General features: G+C 35.7%; 5 protein-coding genes across 6 annotated transcripts; 3 read left to right on the forward strand and 2 right to left on the reverse strand.

Moving 5' to 3' along the window:
* The first annotated feature begins 384 nt into the window (after window positions 1-384).
* On the forward strand, window positions 385-5,915 carry LOC109536862 (protein transport protein Sec23A). 2 transcript variants are annotated; one of them, XM_019903277.2, is made up of 14 exons: window positions 385-568; window positions 809-1,087; window positions 1,658-1,913; window positions 1,975-2,168; window positions 2,222-2,457; window positions 2,516-2,686; window positions 2,747-2,889; window positions 2,942-3,153; window positions 3,889-4,089; window positions 4,139-4,290; window positions 4,359-4,533; window positions 4,594-4,815; window positions 4,958-4,981; window positions 5,512-5,915. In XM_019903277.2, the coding sequence occupies exons 2-14, from the start codon at window positions 809-811 to the stop codon at window positions 5,599-5,601; spliced, it is 2,355 nt and encodes a 784-aa protein (XP_019758836.1). In that variant the 5' UTR covers window positions 385-568; the 3' UTR covers window positions 5,602-5,915. The 2 variants fall into 2 exon arrangements, with proteins under 2 accessions (XP_019758836.1, XP_019758837.1); XM_019903278.2 differs by lacking the exon at window positions 4,958-4,981.
* LOC125504958 (calcineurin B homologous protein 1-like) lies at window positions 5,283-7,902 on the reverse strand. The gene is made up of 3 exons (XM_048667779.1): window positions 7,564-7,902; window positions 7,158-7,424; window positions 5,283-6,351 (listed from the first exon to the last, which is right to left on the reverse strand). The coding sequence occupies exons 1-3, from the start codon at window positions 7,628-7,630 to the stop codon at window positions 6,113-6,115; spliced, it is 573 nt and encodes a 190-aa protein (XP_048523736.1). The 5' UTR covers window positions 7,631-7,902; the 3' UTR covers window positions 5,283-6,112.
* A 125-nt stretch (window positions 7,903-8,027) lies between these two features.
* On the forward strand, window positions 8,028-12,416 carry LOC125504955. The gene is made up of 6 exons (XM_048667776.1): window positions 8,028-9,351; window positions 9,407-9,642; window positions 9,711-9,941; window positions 10,022-10,124; window positions 10,254-10,457; window positions 10,517-12,416. The coding sequence occupies exons 1-6, from the start codon at window positions 9,289-9,291 to the stop codon at window positions 12,344-12,346; spliced, it is 2,667 nt and encodes an 888-aa protein (XP_048523733.1). The 5' UTR covers window positions 8,028-9,288; the 3' UTR covers window positions 12,347-12,416.
* Window positions 12,417-13,111: 695 nt separating this feature from the next.
* LOC125504957 (3-hydroxy-3-methylglutaryl-coenzyme A reductase-like) lies at window positions 13,112-17,123 on the reverse strand. Its single transcript, XM_048667778.1, has 5 exons — window positions 16,822-17,123; window positions 16,505-16,756; window positions 16,262-16,444; window positions 16,030-16,210; window positions 13,112-14,747 (listed from the first exon to the last, which is right to left on the reverse strand). The coding sequence occupies exons 1-5, from the start codon at window positions 17,045-17,047 to the stop codon at window positions 14,672-14,674; spliced, it is 918 nt and encodes a 305-aa protein (XP_048523735.1). The 5' UTR covers window positions 17,048-17,123; the 3' UTR covers window positions 13,112-14,671.
* A 967-nt stretch (window positions 17,124-18,090) lies between these two features.
* On the forward strand, window positions 18,091-18,910 carry LOC109536863 (E3 ubiquitin-protein ligase RING1; the record flags this gene model as incomplete). Its single annotated transcript, XM_048667780.1, is given in 1 exon segment — window positions 18,091-18,910. A coding segment is annotated over 1 exon segment (704 nt), but the record flags the coding sequence as incomplete, so codon positions are not given.

Below are 18,910 nucleotides of genomic sequence, written 5' to 3' on the forward strand. Positions count from 1 at the left end.
ATACAATAAATGTATGTATTCATTGTATCATGCGTTTATATTAGGGCTCGAAATTATGTTATGACTAGACATAATTATTCGCTTTTTGAATATTCGAATACTCGAATTATTCGAGTTTCATTCCGAGCCCTAGTTTATACGATGTGTTTCGGATAACGGATAATAGTAAATATGAAATTTACTATTTTCCCAGTTTACTGTTTACATTCCGCAAATTTAAAGTAACGTTTGCATTTAAAAATAATTAACATGCCATGTTCTCGTCAAAAAAGTGAATGGGTGTTTTAGAGAACATAATAACACTTCTGCACTTATATAAAACAATACTAATTAACGAATGTCTGATTTAAAAAAAATTAGTTTCCCGATTCGTTCAGAGGGCGACAAAATTCGACATTCTGTGATCTGTGGTGAGCTGTCTATCGATCAGACGCATGGCGTAATTGTTCGGTAATCTGTGGATGTAATGACGTGGAGTTTAAGATGTGGAGGTTTTAAGTTTTATTCTTCATAGTTTTTTAAATAATTCGTTCTGTTGATTGATGAAATTCACCAGTCTTGTTTAAAGGTAAATACACTTCATTCCCATATTTTCACCGCTAATTTGAACTTCTACCATGCAGTATTTCTGTTTTAAAGTGCAATACATATTTGTGTTATTGACTAATTATCACTTGCTTACAATGTGTTTCGGGGCTTACTTTTAAAGCCCTGATAGTGTTTCATATGTTATGAACATTTGTCCAATACCAACCCTTAAAATCCACATTTATTTACGAAAATTTCGTTGTTCTTCCACTTTGTACAGATGGCTACGTATGAAGAATATATCCATCAAAACGAAGAACGTGATGGCATTCGTTTAACGTGGAATGTTTGGCCCTCCAGTAGAATTGAGGCCACCCGTCTTGTGGTACCTCTAGCTTGCCTCTATCAGCCCATCAAAGAACGTCCAGACTTACCCCCAATTCAATACGATCCAGTGCTGTGCACTAGAAGTAATTGCAGAGCCATTCTAAATCCATTGTGCCAGGTGGATTACAGAGCGAAATTATGGGTCTGTAACTTCTGCTTTCAGAGAAACCCCGTAAGTAGCATCCTTGGAACGAATTAAATACGCCCTGTAAGGACAACCGTATACAAAGTGGTTCGAGCCAAGATGCGGTGGAAGATTATAGTAACTGGTGTGTAGTTGTATATTGGCATCCATAGTGCCCATCCGTTAAAACAATTTTCGCCACACAGGGTTTTCAAAAATCCTTGGCATATGAAGCTTATGTTTTTTTAACGGAACCATCAATGTGTCGCAATTGGTTCTCTTTCAAATAAGGATAATTTTGTTGTAATATTTATTGGGTCTGCTGCGGCGCTACGGAGGATGGAGTGTGGCTCCACAAATTCTCCAACCACCGTCAAGGACATAGAAGCCGCTATGAACCGGGACAAGGCGTTCCATTTAAAAAAAGTTTGCTTTGGCACAAATTTTTGGGAACACCCTGTGTAACAAAACTAATTTTATTAGATGGTCAATATTGCATAAAAAATAATTTCAAAATTACACACCATTTAGTTATTTTCTTCCACCCTGTCTTGGTTACACCACCTTGTATATTTTAATCTCATTAAAGCTTATATTTGGATGAAATTCTATGTTTAGTTTCCACCTCAATATGCTGCAATCTCTGAGCAACATCAGCCTGCTGAGCTGATGCCAATGTTCTCCACCATAGAGTACACGATTTCAAGGGCTGCAACTATGCCCCCAATTTACCTCTATGTGGTGGATACTTGCATGGATGAGGAAGAGTTGAATGCATTGAAAGACTCTTTGCAAATGTCCCTCAGTTTGTTGCCTCCTAATGCTTTGATCGGTTTAATTACTTTCGGAAAAATGGTGCAAGTCCATGAATTAGGTTTGCATAACAATCAATTAGAGTTAAAGTTCGTAAAAACTACGAGCTGTATTCATTCTAGGAACTGAAGGAATGAGCAAATCGTACGTTTTCCGCGGTACAAAAGATTTGAATGCAAAACAGATCCAAGACATGCTAGGCATTGGAAAAATTGCCCCGAATCCCCAAGGGATGCCAAACCCTAATCTAAGACCTGGTCAACCAGGGGCACCAGTTCAGGCACCAGTGCCTCCAGCCAGCAGGTTTATTCAGCCAGTATGTAACCAAATGTTGCAAAAGCATTATTTTTAAATTTGCCGACTCCATAGGTTGCAAATTGCGAGATGAATCTAACCGATCTTATAGGAGAACTGCAAAGAGATCCGTGGCCGGTTCCACAAGGAAAAAGGTTTTTAAGATCAACTGGAGTGGCTTTATCAATAGCCATAGGCCTTCTAGAATGCACATATGCCAATACAGGCGGTAGAGTTATGCTCTTTGTGGGCGGACCGTGTTCTCAAGGTCCCGGTCAAGTCTTGAATGATGACCTTAAGCAGCCCATCAGGTGAAAAATTGGATTTATGAATTTACTATGGGCTTAATGAAAAACGTCGAATTTAAAGGTCTCATCACGACATCCATAAAGATAATGCCAAGTACATGAAAAAAGCAATTAAACACTATGATAACTTAGCGACAAGAGTAGCTACTAATGGGCATTGTGTTGATATTTACTCATGTGCTTTAGACCAGACTGGACTAATGGAAATGAAACAATGTTGCAATTCCACAGGGTGAGTTGCGTTATAAATCATATGCAATCTTGACTTTGATTGCTTTCTATGTTTCTCCAGAGGTCATATGGTAATGGGAGACTCTTTCAATTCATCATTGTTTAAACAAACTTTCCAGAGAGTTTTTGCTAAAGATCAAAATGGGCAATTGAAAATGGCCTTTAATGGTACTTTGGAAGTAAAATGCTCTAAAGAACTGAAAGGTGACTTAATAAGATTTTGTACGAATCTTTGTTTTTAATGATGAGTGTTTAGTTCAAGGAGGCATAGGGTCTTGTGTTTCCTTAAATGTGAAGAGTCCTTTGGTAGCCGATACTGAAATCGGCATGGGAAATACAGTGCAATGGAAACTGTGTACTTTCAATCCTAGCACAACAGTCGCTTTATTCTTTGAGGTGGTCAATCAACATACTGCACCCATTCCGCAAGGTGGAAGAGGTTGCATCCAGTTTATCACACAATATCAGGTACGTGCACATGGTGATTACAAGTAATTCGGTTCTGTGATTAATGATTGATATTTTAAAAGGTGCAGCATCGACAGGAAAAGTTTCGCTATGTTTTCATGCATGCAGTAGCGTAAAAAAGACTCCTTGCGGCCTAAGTACAATGGCAATACAAAGAAATGTTTTGCACCATATTGCCCATTGAATTAGAGCTAAGATGGTTTAATTATGCGCTCTTGATTACTTTTTGATCAATTCGTTCTTTATTGTGAAATAAAAGCTATCAAACTGTAGTAGAAGAACGTGAAGAAATTCTTGACAAATATTTGAGACAAATTCCCAACAAAAAGATTTTGAAATAATCTTGAATGTTACCAATTTAATGTTTAAAGCATATTCAACAAACGATGAGCACTTATCAATTAAACATAATTTATCTTGTACCTTTTGAATAAACTACTGCAAGATTTGCATTCATTATTTCAAATTTCTTAAACTGTTCGTTTTCAATCTTTATCTTTTTGCAGTTAACATTAAATTATCTTATAGCGTGTCGGACTGATTTGTTCATTTTGAAATTCCTACTAACCCCTCCGAAAGGATTACTTTATGGGAAGGTTTATTGCAAACGGACTCATTAATCTTATGGAAAAAATCACGTAATTTCAATTGGCGTTTATAAACGGAAATTCACTATAACCGTTTAATCTCCATCTCCACTGTATTTCCGTTTGAACACTAGTGAATATCTTTCAGCATGCTAGTGGTCAGCGACGTATTCGAGTAACAACAATAGCAAGAAATTGGGCAGATGCAGCTGTTAATATTAATCACATCAGTGCCGGATTTGACCAAGAATGCGCAGCTGTTATTATGGGAAGAATGGCAGTTTTTAGGGCTGAAACCGACGAAAGTCCTGATGTGCTCAGATGGGTGGATAGAATGTTGATACGTTTGGTAAGTGGTTAGACGCTGCATTTGGTACCATTAAAAATTTGCTGTTTAGTGTCAGAAATATGGAGAATACAACAAAGACGATCCAGCGTCATTCAGATTAGCTGAGAACTTCAGTCTTTATCCACAATTTATGTATCATTTGCGACGGTCGCAGTTCTTGCAGGTGTTCAATAATTCACCAGATGAAACTTCATTTTACAGGTAAAAAGTTCCATAAAGTACAACGTATCGATTTTAATTTGCATGGGTTTGTTTGTTATTCTTTTTAGGCACATGCTGATGAGGGAGGATTTGACCCAATCTCTCATTATGATTCAGCCTCTTTTGTATAGCTACAGCTTCAATGGGCCTCCAGAACCAGTTCTTTTGGACACCAGCTCAATTCAGCCCGACAAAATTTTGCTCATGGATACCTTCTTCCAAATTTTGATTTTCCATGGAGAGGTGCTGAGTTTGAAAAAGCTTTATTTTTGATAGATTACTTATTTTTCTTAAATTTTGCAGACTATAGCACAGTGGCGCAACTTGAAATACCAAGATATGGCCGAATACGAGTACTTCCGTCATTTGCTTCAAGCTCCGATAGACGATGCTCAGGATATTTTGCACACTCGATTCCCCATGCCACGGTACATTGATACCGAACAAGGTGGATCGCAAGCACGTTTCCTACTATCTAAAGTCAATCCCAGCCAAACCCACAACAACATGTATGCGTATGGAGGCGTAAGTTTTTTCCGTAATAATAATAATGGTCATTGTCTTGTTTTCATTCATTCAAAGTTTCTCATTGAGTGTTCAAATGTGTGCGTTTTTTATTCTAAATGTTTATTTTTGTTTCATGTGTTTTTGTGTTCCTGCACTATAGGCGATCATGACCGGTCAAAATGGGGTAAATGTTCACATACTTTATGGTTTCGGTATTTCTTTGGGACTTAGCTTTGTATATATTTGATGAAACTAAACACTGGTTCGGTATACACAATGTATCTACAAACACACTTGTTACATAACTTAACTACCTAAGTTGAAATGTAGAATACGTTTTAGATAGTTTTGAGTGGGTACTTCACTAACTTTTTTAGATGGGGGAAGTAAGGTAGGTAATGCATTCCATGGGGTTTCCTTGCAGCAAAGTTCGCGCAAAGCGTAGATTCGCTTCAGTGACTCGAAGTCGAAAAAATATTATATTGTAACTTTTATAACATAACATTTATTGGCCAGTAGTATACAATGCAGTCAACAAWTTTTTTTTATAACTTAATAAAAAAACAAGGTTTCTAAAGGGCATAAGTGCTTAGATATKTAAAAAAATATTCCAATGTTGGGCTCCCTTAAGAGAATAATTTTATTAACAAGAATCCTATTCACAAGAATAACTGCTATTGTATGTATGTATATAAATGTAACTGATCTTTACAGGACTCTGGTGCACCTGTGTTAACTGATGATGTATCTCTGCAAGTTTTCATGGACCACCTTAAAAAACTGGCCGTATCGTCTACAGCGTAAGATTTGTATGAAGTTATCATCTAGTAAACGTTTCTTTTAAGACATAGTAGAGTTGCGGAGAAAAAGGTGTGTAAATTTTAGAAGTTCAACTTATCCCCATGTTAAAATGTAAGACCAAATTCGCTAGATGAAATTGCAATGTAAAACATTCGTGTTTTATTGTAAATGAATTATTATTGAACTACTGTTACTTTTAGAAGTCGTTTGTAATAATTCAGCTCTATGTAATTGTAAACTAGTCTATGTTCGCCGATTTTTTATTTTGTTGCTATATTATTTTCACAAATATAAGATTTATATGTATAAACCAAAAAGATTTTTAATGGCGTATACTAAGTATTATAATTATCTACAATTTATCTACCTATTGAATATGAGTAACTTGAAAGAGTGTTAGTCACTGCTTAATTAATTCTAGGAGAAGCTGCCGCGCCCTTGGCAATTGCACAAAAATTAATTGTATATAAAAATATAAAATTTGGTAACTTATTTTAATCATGGTGCTCACATCTTAATTGAGAAATCGAATGCTCATTTTCTGTTCCACATCAGTCCTATTAAGCGCTTTGCAAAATTCTTCAAAAGATATCATTTGATCACCATCTTCATCCGCTTCCAATATCGTGCGCTCTGCAATACTTGTCAGCTGTTCTTCACTTATATTGGTACCGACCATCATGTGAAGAATAGCCAATAGTTCATCTTTTGATATCAAATCATCATTATCCAAATCATAGAGTTTGAAGGCGACTGAAAATATCAAAGATAGATCGGGCATGTATTTAATACTAAGTTTGTACAGTAAAACTGGTAAGTAATATCTCCCACCACAGCAGAAAGTATTATCCTTCTCGTGAAAGATACCCAAACAAACGCTGCTAGAATTGCTAAGCCTGCTAAGCCTTGCTGCCCTGCTATTGCTGCATACAGGCTAAGTTTTTTATAAAGTGACATACTAATAGACGGTTATACTTTGTTTGGAAAAGAAAAACTACTGGGTATTCTGAAATATTTATACATTAATCGAATACAAAGTTAAAAGAATGACGCTGATTTTGAATCCTCCGATATACAAGGTGTTTGGTAAGTAGATACATTTTTAAATTAGTATTACGCAAATGGTTTAGAAGTTTTTAATGAATTTGTTTCCGGTTTTTACAGCTGTAAGATAATAAATTTGCAGTGGCAACTCTTTTTTCATGTATCTATTAACGTTTATTTGTTAATAAAAAGCTGTATCAGATAAAAGCTTAATTGCAGCGTGTGGAACGACAAACAGTACAATTAATCGAATAATTTTAATTCGGAAATTGGCTTTACTATTTTTCTCTCAGGGCAAAAATGTTATTTTAAAGTAATTGTTGAAACGTTCTTTTACAGGAAAGAAGTGAAAACTAGGACTTATCAAAAGTGTTTTGTTTTCAAAGATAATAATCCAAACTGCTATCTGCATTGAATGCAAAATTTTCAACAGAATGCACCCAAATCTTGTCCTGTCTTGATAATGCATTTATTCGAACGTATTTTAAGCAATTTAATTACTACACTATACTTACATTTCAATTTCTCATCTCTGGAATTCAATTTATTCTCTTTGTTCTTCTTCACAGGCCTGAAGTGGGCCAACACTTGCATGAACTGTCGAAAATTCACCCTGTCTGTAAATTCGTCCCCTTGGAAAAAGGCATTTACTATCCTTTCGCCTAGGGGATTGATGGCCAGCTCTGGAATCCTTAGAAAATCGTCTCTGGATAGCGTTCCACAATCATTTCTATCCAATGCAGTGAATCTTGAATAGAGTCTTTCTATTTGATTAGGAGTGACTAGAATTCAATCACCGCTGTAAGTTAGGTTTAACTGCGTATTTTACTTATAGAAATGAGGTGTAATCTTATACCGGGGCTTTTTTTAAAGAGTTTTCAGTCTGCATTGTTGATTACAGTTTGTTACATCCATACTCACATCCAGTTTCTTGTTGAATTTGCGCAATTTCTTCTTCACGCAACAATAAAGACGCTCTATTTCCCATTTTCACAAAAATGTACTTGATTCTCACCTGTAATTATAGCAAAATATTAATTAACAACCTTTATGAACCTTGTATTGCTGTATTATGAACTTCGAGTTTCGATCAGCTGTGCTGATGTCATGTGGCATGTGGGTCACTCAGCGTTGCCCGTGTTGCTAGTTCACTCCAAATGTAGTAGTTCCACTTAGAAACGTACCGAAAAAAAAGTAATAAAATGCTGCTCCTTCAATATTTTACACTAAAACAGTAATCGAGATGGTCATATTTTAAGAAAACAAACAAAACATTTTTTTATCAGAAATCGAGTTATTTCAAATTTTGTTATATGTGAATTCAAAATCGACCCACTTTTTCATGAGTTTTATTACTTTACTCTGCGAGTTTTTGAAGAAATTTTCAATTTAACATGGTTCAAAAGTGGGTCTAACGAAGCTACCGGCCATGTGAGCTGTTAGCTAATCTTGCTCAGAAAAATCAATTAATTCAATTCAGTTCAATTGGAACATGCAATCAAAATTAACATTTACTTCTGATTGAAACTAGCAGGATCCAACCGTCGTTTCCTCAAAATTTGTTAATAATAGAGCTTTTTGAAATTCAAATTGATTTGGCGATACACATGTATTGGAAATTCGAATTTACTCGAAAATTGTTCAGTTTCATTCACTGGAAACATCTTCAATACTGCCCCACAGTTACCTGCTAAAAAGATTCGATCTTTCAAAGATTTTGAATCCTCCGAAACCCCATTACAATTTTTTTCTAGATAATTATCTCCAGGTTTAATACGAGCGAGAGACTTTTAACATGCATACCAAGATTCATCCACTTACCTTCTGTTGTTAGTAGATTGAAAAATACTCTTTAAGAAATTGCTCCTCTAAGAGCCGTTATCTCCACTAGGCGACACTTTTCGTCTTTTGTGACTCTACATTTTCGTAGAGTTTTTTGCAATTGATCTACTCTGTATACATATTTCCTAAATTGCTTGATTAATGAGATCCCCTGGGTGTTAATTTTTTGAAATATTACGTCGAGTTTAGGTTTATTGCAAATGAACTCCATCTACGGGAAATGTAGAAATGTAAGAGCATAAAAAATCTTTACTTTCTTTCGAAGCTCCCAAACGGTGTATTAACTAAAATAGAAAATTAATCAAACTTATTTTAACAAGTTCATATTCCTGTTCGCATAAACTTTGTCTTTTAAAAACCGCACAAAATAATCTAACAGCATCCATGTTGATTAGCGAAAACGACAAAAAAATATTAATCTTCAACAGTCTGTATCTGGAAACCATGCAATTCAGGAAATATTTAAATACGCAATTTTTTCAGGAGATCAGAAAACATGACTCATTGAAGGATGTTTCCGCAAAACCTGGTCCGCCCTGTATATTGCCTCCAATAATTATTACAAACACCATCTTTTCACGGGGTTTCAATGGAAATAATTTAAGATTCTTTAAATACCATAGATTTCAAAAAAGCTAACATTTTCTCCCTTTGAATGATTGCGTTAAAAAAATATTTTTCAATTATTGGCAGATAAATTTAGCAAATTAGTCAATGTCATTAAAATGCTACAAGGAACAAATTAGGGGGCAATTTAAATTCAATACAATGCACCAAGCCAAACAAGTAAAATAACCGTGGGCAATGGGTTGTAAGGGCAAAGACAAAACATCTACAGACGCTTACCGCAGCTCGTGTCATTCAAAAGTAAGTACGAGGAACAACATTTAAAAAAACATTTCACTGATTACTTTTTCTTCAGGCGAGAAACCAAGAAAAGCAGTCACTCACTGAGTGTCAATGTGCTCAGGTCTTCGACAATTCCTTCCCATTCAAAGACTTACCACCACCTGCACCCCCAGATGGGCGGAGCGATCTATGGGACTTGCAGTTTTGTCGCTGGTGGGGTTGGAATTGGGTGAGAAAACGAGAGGCAATAGTAGGAGCTGAAGCTAAATCTGGCCCTCCTAAGCGACCGTGTTTATCAGCTAAATACAGGTGGACCAAACGAGATTTGATCGTTCAAAAATCAAAGAAATTTAATGAACAAATCTTTTTCTTATCAGGGAAACTATCAAAGAGGACGGCAGAACATCTGTATGCCCCACTTCCAAGAAAACTTGCTTCCTAAGCAAAGATCCGGAAACAAGATTTTGCAACCCATCACCACTCACCCCAAAGGAGCAGTTTAAGGCAATGTGCAAGTGTTTGTTGGGCAAAAAGAAAACACCCAGCGAAATTGGAAAGTTATATAATACGCCTTCTGCAAGCATGATGGCCTTCCAGAAGCAGGAAAGGTAAGCTGGCATTTGCCGCCCTTTCCAGCATCTCCTACTCTGGAAAAAATTGGTTTCTCATTCCTCACGATATATTGAAGGCTCAGCTATGGAGTTGGGGACCGATCGATTCAACAGCCTTGCAAAAATCCAGAAAAGTGCGATAGGAGGTCGAAAAAAGAAAAAACCAAGGAATTTCCCAGAGTAAGTTGGTATATCCAGAACAAGCGGGGATTTTTACCGGGTTTTACTTTGGACAAATTCGCATTTTAGTATCGGTTTTATTGCATGTATTAGATATAAAAAATAATAAACTATTTAATAAACCTCAAGGTAACATCTTTGAACAAGCCACTCGAAGAATCAACAACACCTTGTTCCGAGCAATCATCAACCGATAGCGTCGTGTGCGAATCGCTTTATAGTCATAAGAAAGAATCCAGCACCGAAGAAAGCGTTGAGTATTTAACCGTGAGACTTCAGCATATCACCAGCAATACGTGCCCATGCCAAAAGCAAAATAATTTTAATGTACAGGTAAGCCATTACAACCCGTTGCTTCATCAGTCTATTTTCAGGCAAATGATTTTCCGTAGGAGCAACCAGTGAAAGATGAGCCGCAAATAACTCCAGCTACATGCACGGACACCAAAGAAACCCAAACTCACTTAGTGCAACAGTCTGAGCAACAAACATCCGCGTCTATTGAACCAAGTACATGCCCTGAAAAGCTCATTAAACTGAAAGGAAAAAAGCACAAAACTATATGCATAATGGTATGTTGCTGTGGAACTTGCAAGCAAAACGGAGGCGAACATATTCAAAAATCTGCGGATGACACTATGAGCAAACCTGCGGAGTGTGTTTGCCCTCAATGTCCGAAACTTTGCTGGAAGGATCGGTCAGATGCTATCCAAAAACCCCCAGTAGAAAAAAATATATTGGAAGAATTTGCAACTTTTCCAATTTCAGTGCCATTAAACACGAAAAAGCTATCGAAGTTTGGAACCCCATCGAAAAATTATGCTTGGATGCAAACTACTAATTCCAATATCACCACTACATCCCTCGATAACATAGGAAAATACACCAGCTCTTATAAGAACGTGTATGATTGGTTGGATCTGGACCTGGATCAGCACAGTTATTCTCAGCCATTAAATGTGCCTAATTTCATGGATATTGCTGAAGATTTAGCGTATGTAAAGAAAACAGACCCATCCCGCAAGTCTGCTGCAGAAGATCGAATACTCCTGGATGCAGTATGTGATGCAATTCTTCAAGAGCACGAAGACACAGCCAATCACTTACTGGACGAATTGCAATTTAATGCAAACAGCCAGCTGAGTACGGATTATAACAGTGCCAATCATTCAAAAGCGGATGCATATACGGAGCTTAGCCAAGCTTTGATAAATACAGAAGACATTGGAATACAATTGTCCAAAGCATCGGGAGTACATAATATAATTGATCGACCTTTACCGAACATCGACACTGAAGATGTAGGCGTGCAGTGGTTTAGAAAGCCCGATTTACAGAGCATTTTAGAGCAGCCTGATACTAAAGCACTTGATCGTATGATGAGCAGCATTATGGACAATATATTTTCTGACTCCACTCACAGTCTCAAAAAGCCATGCATGTATAAAACTACTGAAGACCTGGAAAATCGCGAAAAACCAACGAGTTACCCAGATAAGCCGAAAAACCATTTTCAATTCATTGGAAAAGAATGCAGTTTTACCAAAACAGGTCTAATGCCCTTCCGAAGACCTTCAGTAGTACGAAAAAGCATGAAACGAACAGCTGCTCCAGAAAACACCAGCAAGTGCAAGAAGAAGTTCAAACAGGAGAATGAAAAGTGTTCGAATAGTGTCCCAACTGAAGAACCTGGCAATAAAATTGGCCATATTTTTTCAAAAATAGATGACATCGTTTGTAAGAGTAAAGCGAAAACTGCTGAAATTCAAAAAGTCCTGCACAGCGCTAGCTGTAACGGCTTAACCGAAAATATTGAGCCAAACAGTGTGGAGCCACTGATGAACAACTGCAAGCGGAATTATCGGATGTCTTCTGATAACTTTAAAGGAACACTTTATGAGCCGAATGAACTAGCATTTGATTTTAACTCGATCAAACAAAACTACTTGCTTACTACTAATTATCGTGTGAAGAACTGTCAGGGGCAAGCTTTGAGAGTTACAGAGGAGCCGCAGGAATATAGTGGGTCGACTGAGGAACTTCAACAAGGTGCCACTAACAGCTTGAGTTCAAAAACATCAAAATTATCGGTAGCCAGTTTTGTAGTGTGCGATGAAAAATCTAAAGTTGATTTAACCAGTAATGGTACCAGGAAAGTGGGAAAAAAAGCAATCAAGAAGAAGATAGGGAGTAAAGCATCGCTGATACCTGTAAGAAAGTGAACGTTCAGCGATCGTTGATGGTTTCGAAATTTATCGTAGAATGGCAACAAATAAATATGCGTTGGAAAAATAAGCAGTTTTAATATTGTGCAATCTGTATGAAAACATTACGTAGCTTAAAGAGCTTTAGTAAAAATAGATATTATTATATGTGGTTATAGGGAAGTAACGACATTCGTAAACACCACTGGCGGTTCTTCAGTTCAGTTCTTCAGCGGAACAGTGCACATGTTCGGTGAACTTCTTGAACTTGAAATAAAAATATCGGCGGAGAATAACTCCAAATCGAGTCTTTCACTGCACCTTTGTATAGAAAATTTAATTGATGGAATGTTTTGCCAGTACTTTTCGTTTACCCGCAAAAGTCCTGATATTTTCGATGTTTTCAGCTGGTCATTGGTCACACAGTACGCACACGGCCCTTATTTTATCGGGTTTTATGTTTGTTTAGTCAGCAGGTAAAAAAATGAAGCAAATTTCGAACGTTGATAGCAATAGTACGCAATATTCATATTAAAACTAATTGTTAAATTTCCTATTAAATGGCTTTAATTTGTAAGATTTTTGGGCGTCGCGCTCAAACGTTAACTTTTATAATGTAAAATATGTTCAATAGACACATAATACATATCACCTGTTCTCAACACTGTAAAAATAGCGTTAGGAATTTAAATTAATTTAAAAATTTATCCATTCGCTTTCTAGCTCAACACCGATAAAATTTGATACATAAAATATATCTTGTATAGAAGAAAAAACAACTCATTTATTAAATACGTATAATAGGTACCTACTATGTTTACCGTACTATCACAAAAACTAACGTAATGGGAAACAACCGAACGTTTAAATTTTATTGAGCCTCTTGGAGATGAACATGATAAAAACTTATAAAGTAACAAGTAAAAACAGGTAAATTCAAGTCATTAATTAATATGCACTTGCAACCTATCTATAGAGAATTAAAGCAATATAAATGAAAAATTCAACATTTTGCATCACATTCAGCAAAAGCTGCGATGTAATATTTTTCAACTGTACAAGTGACAATAAAATCAGTCAAAAAGAATCGCTGAGATGAGCAGAATCTATATAAATTAAGCGCTATGTACAAACTGCAGCAGATGTAAAGCACTCAGTTTCAATAAGCTGAGCAATAAAGTAATTTGTACTCTGATTTTCCATCCACTACAATGTAGTAATTAGTAACCCATTTAAAATATTGCCTGAATATGAATTAAATTTACTGTATTTTTGTATATTTCAATCAACTCTTGATTGAAATAATTTTTACTTTCCTGTTTACGATTGTAGTGTTACCCAGTAAAAAAATACTAACACGATATATGGTAATTTTTGGTGGTGTGAGCAAAATCTTCAAGTGAGTACTGAGATCTATATTCTAAATTCCTCTTATCTAAAGTAATCCTAAGTGGTCCTGGAGGGCGAATTTAATTAGCTATAAACCCGTTTGTTTTAAAAGAATCATATGCTCAGACATGCAAGCTATTGGTAGCCAATTTAATGTTGAAATTAGAGAAAAACAGTCAACTAGGAGTATAGGAGACTTAAGGCCAAATAAGCTCCTAATTTAATCGTCACTCTCTTTGTATCTCTCCCTCTCATAAAACTCCTATCCGAACATGTAATATGCAAATATAAATCCTCTACATAATCATGTATAACAATTAAGATGGAAAAGTCTTCGTTTACATCACATAGGCTGGAAAAATTCAATCAAACACCATTAATAACACAGCCACACAAATCAATTTTTTTTGATCTGGTGTTGAGACATGTCCTATAGTATTTTTTACAAAACTATGAAAGCTAGAAAGTTGAAAATACCGTTAGATAGTGCTGGATGAGCCTGAGATTTAATAAACAATAACTTTTCTCGATAGGAAGCTTGTTTTCGAGACCAAAAATAGAATGTACAGTTTCGTAAAAATCGCAAGGGTTTCTTTCACCCACCAAAATTTTTAACGAAAAAATGTTTAATTTTTTTTGAACTATTTATTGACAGGTTAGCTATGGAAAAGTTATATAAAAAACCGGCTTTGGACGGTTCGAACAAAATTCCTAGGTGAACTACAGGAAGAAGACGAAAAAGTTTGTACAGGCAGTATATTGGCAGCGAATTTGGATTCAGCAGGCCAAAATACTACAGAATATAGGTGTCTCAAAAAATTGGTTTGTGTCGCTGTGTAATCAAGAAAATCTAGAAAGTACTATTACAATGCCCTAATAAAATACCTTATTGTTTATTTGGCCAATACAAAAACAATTACCTATATTCATCGCTAGAGTCGCAATTTGTGCCTTCTATGTTTGGCACGACATGCTTCTATCTGTTAATTTGCTAGATGTAGCCTCTTTTTCAGAATAGGAACGGTTAAATCTGAAAGTGGAACAAAAATTTGTATAAAGAATACATAATGAGTTTTCTTTCTCAGTATTTTGAGACCAATTCATGGTACAGATTTGAAAATGTATACCTACACCTAGATTACTCAAAATTATCGATGAAATTAAATGATAAGTTTCTAACGGTTTGGGTTAAACTGGAAGTAGACAACAACTTGAAAATTTTCAACGGAACAACGTTTAAACGGAACAACAATATGGTTTGTTCGCTCTGTTGGTCGAATTTTAGAACCTTTAATAACAATGTAGAAACTTTGGACAGTTCTTGATGTTATCAATATTTTTCTTTTAATTTCATGTTATCAACCATTTAGAAATTTTTTAGTAAATCAGCACTTATTTAAGTTAGAAGACAGCAATTGAACCACCATGATATCCAGCTAACTGATGCGAATTTTTACTTTCAATACTAAACCGTAGAATAGAATAGTGTTTAGTCGAATGCTTTGTATTTTATTGTACATGTTTTCTAACTATAAAGCTACATACATATTGATTAATGAACACTCTTAATTTCATTTATAAAATTTGAACATTGCTCCAGTTAGCTGATGATTTCAGTAAATTCTGAATCGAATTTCATACTTACAATACTTCAACTTTTTCATACTAATTTAAACGTAATTTGTATCATATCTGAAGAACTACTCAGGTATATTATAAAGGTTGTCCCACAATTTGTTCAAGCGTTCGTAAATACAAACATATGCAGCAGGTTCTATTTAAAATAACCAAGTTTTTTAACCAGAAGTGCTAGGAACTCAAACATATTTTCCTTAAATCGAGCATCTCGACTAACCTAGACGTACAAATCGTCAAATCTGTACCTTTTCTAGTTCCCCAAATATCGATAGAGCAAGTTTATTATGGAATTACTTATGAGGCTCAGCCATATTTAATTATGGTGCTTGAATGAATGAAATACGACTGTAATGTTCGCTTTAAGAGTTTTCTCTACCAGATTCTGTAAGATAAAACGCTATTTTCTTGTAAAAAATTATTATCGGATGAGAAAAATTGCCTTAACGCGTCCGTAATATTTTACTTTTTGTTTAAATTTAATTATAAGCTGCCTGAAAAACACTATGTCGTGTCTGCTTTAAATCCTAAAAGAAGCGAAAAATTTTAATACACGAATCAATATCCGCTCTCGATGGTTTTGTTACGAATATATGTACAGACTCGTTACACTGCGTAATAATTATTAGATGTATCAACGGATTATAATACAGCTAAATATTCGGTCGTTTTCTTACCTTAAATGGCTCTTGACTAATTGCCCACTAGCCAAAGCTGCCATAAGCGAAAGCTCGCCTGCTAATACAGCCCCGCAAACGATTCTTGCTAACTGTTTAGCATTATCTCCCGGATTAGCCATGTGTGGGCCTTTTACGCCCAATAGTTCCAGGCACGAAGATTGAGCAGGCAAAATAGTACCTTTGAAATTATAATTATTTATTTACACATAAAAAAAACTTCTGAACTTACCTCCACCCACAGTGCCAATTTCCAGACTTGGCATTGTACAGGAGATTAATAAATCCTCGCCTTTATCACCAGAAGGCTCCATTATAGTTATGCAATTGCTGCTGGCTACGTTTTGAGCTGCATCCTGTCCAGTTGCAATATATACAGCCGTAACGATATTTGCAGCGTGCGCGTTAAATCCACCTTTAAAGACAAACCATAACAAATAAGTAAGAATATCAGCCTGGTAAGAACTTAACTTACCAATGGAACCTGCCATCGCAGATCCTACCATGTTTTTTGATATATTCAGATCGATCAAAGCATGTGTAGTAGTTTTTAACACCGATTGAACAATATTGGCTGGGACTAAAGCTTCGCAAACTACCGATTTGCCTCTGCCTTCTATCCAGTTGATAGCTGCCGCTTTCTTATCAGTACACACATTACCACTTAAGCTAAGAATTTCCATTTCGTTGAAAATGGTTTGCAGGTACAAAAGGGCTTTTTCGGCTCCTAGATTGTAAGAATTTGTCCAATTAACTTAATGGAAAAACTAACAGATTTCACTCAACAGTTACCTTTTGAAATCATATTCATTCCCATGGCATCGCCAGTTTCTGCCATAAAGCGGATAAATAAATATCGCCCCGCTATGTGTGGTGAGATTTTCGATAATTTAGCAAATCGACTGGTTGAATCAAATTGCTCCTTCACTTTCGCGAAATTTTCAGACTTTTTAATCCAAATAACCACTTCGCTGGCTTTAGTGATACATGGAAAACGAACAACTGGGCCTCGAGTCATCCCATCTGCCACTATGGTTGATTTAACGCCCGTTTTTTCCAAAGCACGACACCCTGAAACAGCAATTGTGAAACTATAAGATCATCTGCCGGTTGTTTTACATACATCTGTAAAAAAGAAAGCAATAAGATTATTTACTGCGAGTTCATTTAAATAAGTTATTTATTTTGTTCTTTCATGCCTATTTTTAATTGCTGTTATTCAATCAAATTATAATAATATTAATAATACATGCGATGAAAAGACGATTAATTTATTTCAAAGGGGCATAGAAAAAGTAAAATGAATTGGACCATTAGTTGCCATTTGGACAACGAAAGCTTCTAAACATACTGAAATATAGTTCTTTCATCATATATGTACACTTATTTTCTGAATTGAATGGCATTGGAAATTAATTGCGCTTTTGCTTTGTTGAAACATTCAATATTAAAGAAACCCATCAGCGCATATGCAGTGTTTCTACTTAAATTTGGTTTATTAATCATGATAATGGCAATTAATAAGAGCAAATACTTTTTGCTAGTGGTTTATGAGATCACAGATGGAATTTTCAAATTATCACCTTTAAGAACGGAATTCTTGCTTTCTGCTGCGAATTTCATGCTTAATTTTAAACTTAATATAATTTATTAATATTTAGGCAGTCCCACATTTTTTGATGAACATGGCATACATTTTTTTAATTTAGTAAGTATACACTTTTATTTTTACAGACACATTTTTATAGCTTTCATATAAAAAGTGTTTTCTATATAAAAAACAATATGATGTTACATTAATCATTATTATAGTAGATAATATATTTTGGTCCTTCGAGGGGACTTTTTAATTAAAATGTGAATTACACATTTCACTTGTTATTAAATCTTAAATAACTTTTATACATTTTTGCTCGTTCTTACAAACTCATTTTTTTAAATTATTAACAGAAACACAATGAAAAATCGAAATTATAGTTTTGAAGGTTCATACCTCTGAGTACCGCTGTTGCTTTCGGAAAACTCTGGCAACGCCGGCTCCAGTTAAATAGTTCTTGTGCAGAAGAAGAAAATAACACATATCACCGAGTTGAAGTTTAAAGAATAACAGGCTGTTTGCTAATTTGCTTCATTTTGTAAAATTTGTTATTTAGAAATAAGCAAGCGAATATAAAGCAATGACAACATCTGAACAGATCGGTCTAAACAAGACATGGGAGCTTTCCCTGTACGAGCTTCATAGGACCCCCCAAGAAGTGATTACGGATAATACCGAAATTGCAGTGTCTCCAAGGAGCTTGCATAGTGAACTTATGTGCCCCATTTGCCTTGATATGCTTAAAAAGACAATGACTACTAAGGAATGCCTACACAGGTTTTGTTCCGARTGCATTATAACTGCATTGAGATCAGGAAACAAGGAATGTCCAACATGCAGAAAGAAACTGGTTTCGAAAAGATCTTTAAGAGCAGATCCTAACTTTGATTTGCTTATCGCAAAGATCTATCCAAGTAGAGATGAATACGAAGCACATCAAGAAAAAGTGATGGCCAAATTAAATGAGTTTCACTCAAGAGAAGCTTTTGTACAATCAATTAACGAAGGAATTAAGCTTCAATCGCAAAATAGGGCTCCACGCGGACGGAAGCCTAACGAAACCGTTACCAGTGAGCCACAAGTAGAGACTGGAACTGCAGCTGGAACTACTGAAAATGTGAACAACAATCAAACGCCTAGCGTCCCAGTGGCAAATGCAAACCCACCCAATACAACAGCTAGCACAGGCCAAAATGCCACACCAAACAGCCCAGCCCCATCTGGCCGAAGTACTCCTTGCGACCCTCCTAGTCCAGTTTCATCAAGTGTGAGTTCGCTCAAAAG

The sequence above is a fragment of the Dendroctonus ponderosae genome, unplaced genomic scaffold (genome assembly GCF_020466585.1).
Source record: "Dendroctonus ponderosae isolate FM_Combo_2020 unplaced genomic scaffold, Dpon_F_20191213v2 Dpon_F_20191213_6, whole genome shotgun sequence".
Lineage (NCBI taxonomy): Eukaryota > Metazoa > Arthropoda > Insecta > Coleoptera > Curculionidae > Dendroctonus > Dendroctonus ponderosae.